This window comes from Quercus suber, unplaced genomic scaffold (genome assembly GCF_002906115.3).
Source record: "Quercus suber isolate HL8 unplaced genomic scaffold, Cork oak 2.0 scaffold_1, whole genome shotgun sequence".
Taxonomy (NCBI): Eukaryota; Viridiplantae; Streptophyta; class Magnoliopsida; order Fagales; family Fagaceae; genus Quercus; species Quercus suber.
In genome coordinates, this window is record NW_027069468.1 from 719,365 (window position 1) to 726,524 (window position 7,160).

The 7,160-nt window shown below is 33.7% G+C and overlaps 1 protein-coding gene across 1 annotated transcript; it reads right to left on the reverse strand.

Annotated features, from left to right (window-relative positions):
* Positions 1-6,620: 6,620 nt before the first annotated feature.
* Positions 6,621-7,007, reverse strand: LOC112007139 (uncharacterized). The gene has a single exon (XM_024039439.1). It carries the CDS (start codon positions 7,005-7,007, stop codon positions 6,621-6,623), a length of 387 nt encoding a protein of 128 aa, XP_023895207.1.
* Positions 7,008-7,160: the final 153 nt, after the last annotated feature.

Consider the following 7,160-nt stretch of genomic DNA (forward strand, 5'->3'; position numbering starts at 1 on the left):
CTAAAGAGTTAGGAATTTATGTATTTAGAACTCTAATGTGCAGTGTTGGCAAACCTTGATCAAAACAATATGGTTAGTCTTGTTTAGGCTTGCTTAAAGTTATATTTTTATGTAAAGTTGGAATCGAGAGGCTGCAGATGCATTGGTGCATTTCGGCCTGGCTCGATCGATTGAAAGTTAGACTCGATCGATCGAATCTCGGGTAGAATGTTTTTCTGCAGAATTTTCCAACTCAGCCCTAACTCATTAAACGTTTTAGGTTTTCTGTTTTTACCCTAGGTATAAAAGGCAAAACCCTAGCCACGTTTTTAGAGTCGCTCCTGTTGTAGTGTTGCTCATACTTTTCGGTTTTGTGTAAATCTCTTGTGAGATCTAGAGGAGCTTTCCTTTACACAAAATTTAGTGTTTTCAAGGTATAGATAGTATCAACATCTTAATGATCAACTCGGTTGCTGCCATTGGAGCTTAAAGAATAACAAGCGTAGGTGATTGTAGCTGATTAGAGAATCCAAGAAAGAAGGAGTCTGTGGATTCGAAGCTTGCACGTGGTCGTGTCAGTAAGTTCTACTGGTGGGTAGCATTAGAAAGTTAAGCGGGGAGCTCGTAAGTCCTTTTGTATGAGTTTTGATTCTTTCGCATAGTGGATTCAGGTTTACCTTGAGGATAGCTAGGTCAAATTCTCCCTAAGTTTTTATCGTGTGGTTTCCTGGGTGATCATATCATTGTGTCTTTTATATTTCCGCTGCTTTATATTTTTGATATGATTGTATGTTTGTAATAAACTAGAATTGCGTAAATTGACTAAGTTAATTACTTGGCTAATTAACTAGGTTAATCTGGTTGGGATAAGGGGTCTAAAACTGTTCAAGTGGTATCAGAGCAGGTAGCTCTCTTGTTTGAGATTTTTTAATCTCTAAGCTGATCTTTGACCCTTGTTATCATGGAGCATGGACACTCTCTCGTTGTTCTTTCTCACTTTGATAGGAATAACTATGCTTGTTAGAAAGTAAAGATGAAAGCATTCCTAAAATCCATTGATGAGAGAGTTTGGAATTTCGTTGAGTACGGATGGGAGAAGCTCACTACTCCTGTGAGTGAGTGGCAAACTTCTCAAAAAGAAGCTGCTGGTTTCAATAGCAAAACTATGAATGCCATCTTTAATGCTGTTTTCATGGAAGAATTTAACAGAATCTTTAATGTTGAGGTTACTCATACTGCTTGGAAAATCTTCCAGACTGTGCATAAAGGCACAAAGGCAATTAAGATTAACAAGCTGTAACAATTAACTTCTAAATTTGAAAGCATTAGAATGTCTGATGATGAATCTTTTGATGAATTCTGTGCTAAATTGAATGATATTGTTAATTCTGCTTTTAATTTGGGTGAAATCTATGATCAACCTAAAATTGTTAGGAAGATTTTTAGATTTTTAACTAAAGATTTTAGACCCAAAGTAACTGCCATTGCTGAAAGTAAGGATGTGGACTCCATCCCTGTTGATGAGCTTGTAGGATCTCTTCAGTCCTATGAGTCTGACCTACCCAAAGCTTCCAAATCCAAATCAGTGGCTCTTAAGTCTGTTGATGATGTTGAGGTTGGTGGATTTGATGATGAGCTCTCTCCTACAGAGATTACGTACCTTGCCAAGAACTTTAGAAACTTTCTTAGGAATGTCAACAGAAAGGCAAGAGGTACAAACACTGCTGAACCTAGAAACTTTAGGAAGAATGATCCCACTAAGGTTAATAACTTTGAAAAACCTAGAGATAAAGTTGGTCAATCTTCAAACAATTCTTTAGGTGCTCAGTCTTTTGGCTGTCAAGGGTATGGTCATGTTAAATCTGAATGCCCTACATTCTTGAGGTTTAAGGGTAAAGCTATGGCTGTAACCCTTAGTGATAATGAGCTTTCTGATGATGAGTTTGGATGTGACGAGGATAGAAACTTCATTGCTTTCATTGTTACTACTGTAGTCAATGAAAGTATATCTGTTGAAGAGAACCCTTTTGATGGGGAACTCTCTAAGGATGCAGATCTTTAAGAGGCCTATAATAAACTTTGCAAAATTGCTGCAAAGGATGCTATGAATGTTGAACTTGGCCTGAAGAAATTGATTCTCTTGAGCTTGAAAAGAAAAATTTGCTTGTTAAATTATTTGATACTAATGATCTTTTGAATCATGTGAAATCTGAGAACATGCTTTTGCTTGATAAAGTTAAAACTTTGGAACATAATTTATTTGTTGCTAGATCTGCTAGTTCTAAACTTGATCAAATGTTGAATGTTCAAAAGTATCCTTCTGACAAATTTGGTTTAGGATATGTTGAAAGCATCTTTGTGTCTGCACCTTCTTCCACGAACTTTGTTCCTTCATCTTCTTCTGAACCTTTCGTGAGTGAGGTTGTGAGTGAAATCGTTAAACCCTCTGTGAGTGAGGTTGTCCAACTTGTAGAAGTTTCACCCCTTAGGAAGATTAGGGTTGATCTGAGAGAGTCTAAACCTAAGGAGTCTACCCTTTCTAAGGACAAGATGCATGGTAAACCTGCTTGGGTTTGTCATTATTGTTTAAAGACTGGATACATTCGTCCTAACTGTTACAAGCTTTAAGTTGTTAAGAGCGCAAACAAACCAAAAGTGTCTGTGCCTCAAGCACAAGATCCTATGGCACTCATTGGTGAATTGGTAAAGGCGTTGAACCTTTATTCCAATCCTGGAGTTGGAAATCACTCGAATGTGAATAAGAACTCCAATGCTCATGGTGCATCTAAACGGTTTTGGATGTAAAAGTCTCGATCTAATTGAGTCTTTTTGACATGGTCCTTATGTTTCAATGCTTATTCCTTTATGACCATTGTTCTTTGGTGTTTGTGTTTTTTGTGTTTTTCTTTCTAGGACTTGCATTGCATTACATTTACGCATTTCATTCTAGGATTTATTTGTTTTCTCTTTTAAAATAAAAAAAAAAAAAAAAAAAAAAAGGGAAAAGCAAAAATTTGTTTAGCACTATTTTTCTTGGCTTTTGAAAACAAGGTTGGTCAATTTATTTACACATAACATGTCTTATGTACCTTGTTTAGCTTTGATGAGCTTATTTATTGCACTTGACTAGTTGAAACTTTGTAGTGCATGTTGTGTGGGAAAGATGTTTACGGTGTTTATCACTTTGTCTTAATCTTGAAGTCATACGTTATTTGACTGTCGGACTTGATCCTTTTGAAAAAGGCATAAGTAACCATCTCACCACTATTCACTAGCCAATCATAAACACCTTAGTGCATATCATAAGATTTTGTGCTCGAGAAAGTGTAGCACATGCACAAAAAGAACATAAGGTGTAGCCTCGATTAATTGCTTAATGATTAAAATTGGTGTGTACTATTAGGCTTGATGCCATTTCACATAATTAAAATTGGTGTGTATTATTAGGCTTGATGTCAATCCACAAAATAATGAGGCAAAATTCAAGAAACTTACATGATTGCAAGCTTATGTTCTAGGAGATGTGGGAGTTATATGATGTAACACTTTTGGTGATAGTCTCTTTTAAATTTTGTGTGATGAATTTTGTAAACTTTGTGATTGATTTTTATTCACATATCACCTCACATGTATCTCAAGTTTTTGCTAGTTTGCACACATTACACAAGTTACTCTTTGCTAAATACTGTACATGTTATTGTGTGTGTTTTTGGTCTGACCAACCAAGTTTGAAAATACCTTGAGTATGATGCAAAACATTTTTTTTTTTNCCGTCTAGGCCTTGGATTTGCCAAAGGAATGAAGTGCTTGTCCCCAACCCTTTCCTCCTTAGTCGGCATTTCTTTGCAAAATACACATCGACTTTCTTTTTCTCTCATTTTCATATTACCAACAAAACCTTCATTGTCCTTGTCACAAAGTCACAAAGCCACACTTTCGTGCCACCTCATTGCCACAAGTATCAACAAATCTTGCTTCATAAGGAAAAAAATTGGCTTTTGCCCTTTTTAAAAAAACAATCCAGCATTTTGTCCTCTTTTCCAAATTAATTAGAGAAATGCCCCTCTTTTGAAACTCGATTTATGATAAATCGAGTTAGGTCCTATAGCAATGTTTTTAAGGACTTATAGTGATATTTTCAAGACCTATAGTAACGTTTTGTAACTCGACCTATAAGAAATTGAGTTATAGGTAAAAAAATTTAAAAAAAAATAAAAATTGCCTATAACTCGATTTCATGTAAGCCGAGTTACAAAACGCTACTATAGGTCCTGAAAACGTCACTATAAGTCCTTAAAAACGCCGCTATAAGGCTATAGAATTTTTTTTTTTTAATAACTCGATTTATCATAAATCGAGTTTCAAAAGAGGGGCATTTCCCTTATTAGTTTAGAAAAGAGAGCAAAATGCTGGATTGTTTTTTAAAAAAGGGCAAAAGCCCATTTTGTCCTGCTTCATAATGTGGAAACATTTCTATTTGTGAAAGAGTCCAGTATATATATATATATATATATAATTGTTCTCAACTTTCTTTCTTTTTCTCTTCATGTATTTGTCAGCACCTAGACCAATCTTGCATGATTTATCCATTTTCTAAATCTCTAAAGAAAGAATTGATTTTGATTGATTTTAAGTGTAATTTATAGACAATTCTCATTCTTAACCAAGGTTTCCTGCACGGTTTATTCTTGATTAAGAGAAAACGCGCTTTGAAAAGTTAATAGCAAGGGTGATTATTGTTCATCAATGAACCATTAAATGTGAAGGCCGTCTAGGCAGAGAACATTGGTAACTTATGTAGGTATTCTAGTTTTCTTTTTCGGCTAAGTGACATTAGGGTATTGATCTGCAAAACTATCTTATACATATACTATAATATCTCTCTCAATGTGCGAGTCTTATGAAATTTTAAAGTTCACATTTCATAAGATGAATGTTCTGTATGAAATGCATATGATAATTAGTAGTATGAAACTAGATTATTCTAAAGGGTTCAGATTATCATCATTAAGCGTAAAGACTATTGACAAATTAGGCCCTCTTTTTTTTTTTTTTGTTGCTGAGTGGGTATATATATATATATATATTTCTTTTGTATGGGGCAATCCATTTAACAATGGTGGTGAATTACATGTGTGCACCATGCAATATGTGACGTGCAGTTATAAAATGTTAACATGTAAAGTATTGTTAGAAAGAGAGAAAACATGGGAGCATAATAATTTACGTAACAATATATTTATACGTGTTAAGAAATTAGAACACTTTTTTACTTCGTCATAATATTTTGACAAAATAATATCGTGATAAATGTTCCATTGTTATAGGTAATGATTAAAAAAATTTGATGAAGAAAATTACAAGACATTTTGTTGTAGCTAGCAGGTTTAATAAGTCCAAAATAGCTGCCTCTATTTTCAAAAAAAGGAGTAGAATAATAAAAATACTTATTTAATTCGAATATGCCACAAGACCAATTAATAATAAAGTATAAACCAACAAATTTAGAGTAACTGTACCCAAATAATAGGCAGCTAAGAGCATCCGTACCAGCTGTTGCAAAAATTATGCCATTTTGCCACATCAAAAGTCTACTTTATTATTTTACCACATCATTTTATAATATCTCATTTATCAGATGTTCTATATTTTTACCACTTCATTTAAATATTATTTTTTTTAATTCTTTCTTTATCCTTTGTTCGTAACGGTAATATTTGTTCCTAAACAATCATATTTTCAAATTTTCTTATTCTAACGGTAACATTTTGTTTCTATAAAAAAAAAAAACAAAAAGGGTAACATTTTCAAACCAAAAGCCTTAATTCAACGGTCATATTTTTAAAAAAAAATGATATTTTCTTTAAAAAAATTTAAAAAAATAAAAAAACTTAGAACCTGTCACCTTCCAAAAAAAAGAAAAAAAGAAAAACTCAGAAGAAGGCACATCCAAATATCAATATCATCCGAATATCAATATCAATATCATTGTAAAACATCAAAAGATAAGCAATTCATCATTGCCGTATCAATATCAATAGCAAAATCCAAATCTTTGTTTATAAAGTACTAATTGCAATTACACATCCGAATCCCCAAAAACCAAAGCAAAACAAGAAAAGTTTTTCTTCCCTTGGGACAATATCTGACCAAATATTCAAAAGCCATCACCTTCATAATCCTTATACTGAGACACCCTGTGAAGACTCCTATCAAAAGCCAAAAACATATGCAACCTAAAAGCCAACCTGTCACATATTAGTTGTTTCAATTGAACTAAACTACCAATGTAGTCCATAGAAAACTTACACAAATAACTCATATCCAATAACATTAACTCACACAGAACCCATTGAATTAAACATAGTTGAGCTTGCCACTTCCTTGATGACAAATGGTACTTAAATTTAACACAACAAAACAATTGGCTAATACTAAACTTAACACAACAAAACAACATAGCCAATGAATTTTAATGGTAGCTTCATAAACAAAATGAAACAAATAAACCAAATCAAAAGTTTCAATGGCAACTCCATAAAGAAGAGGAGACAAATAAACAAAACCAAAAGTTTTCATGACTCTCCTTGTAATTGCCATAAATGTTCAACGAGATCCATTTGGAGTTGAGAATGAACTTCTCAATCCCTAATGCATTGATGAACTTGAGTAAACTCCGTAAATTCATTTGTCGGCTCACGTGGCATTGGTGTACATGAAATCTCATCAATTTGTTCATAATCTAAGTCCACTACTTCAGCTTCTTCTTGCTCATCTTCAATAATCATGTTATGAAGAATTATGCATGCTTTCATAATGTCTTGTAATGTTTCATGATAGAAAAATCGTCTAGGTCCACGTACAATTGCAAATTGTGCTTGAAGCACTCCAAATGCACGCTCTACATCCTTCCTATATGCTTCCTGAGCTTTTGCAAATAATTTTCTTTTTGCTCTTAGTGGCCTTGGGATTGTCTTCACAAATGTTGACCATTGTGGATATGTGCCATCAGCAAGATAGTATCCCATTGTGTAATCATGACCATTGATTTAGTAATCAACTGCAAGAGCACATCCTTGTGCAAGCTCAGAAAATACATGAGACCAATCCAACACGTTAATATCATTATTTGACCCAGGTAACCCAAAAAATGAGTGTCATATCCAAAGATCATATGAAGC

Coding starts and splice junctions, on each gene's coding strand:
- LOC112007139 (XM_024039439.1), bottom strand. CDS start 7,007: ATGGGATACTATCTTGCTGATGGCACATATCCACAATGGTCAACATTT.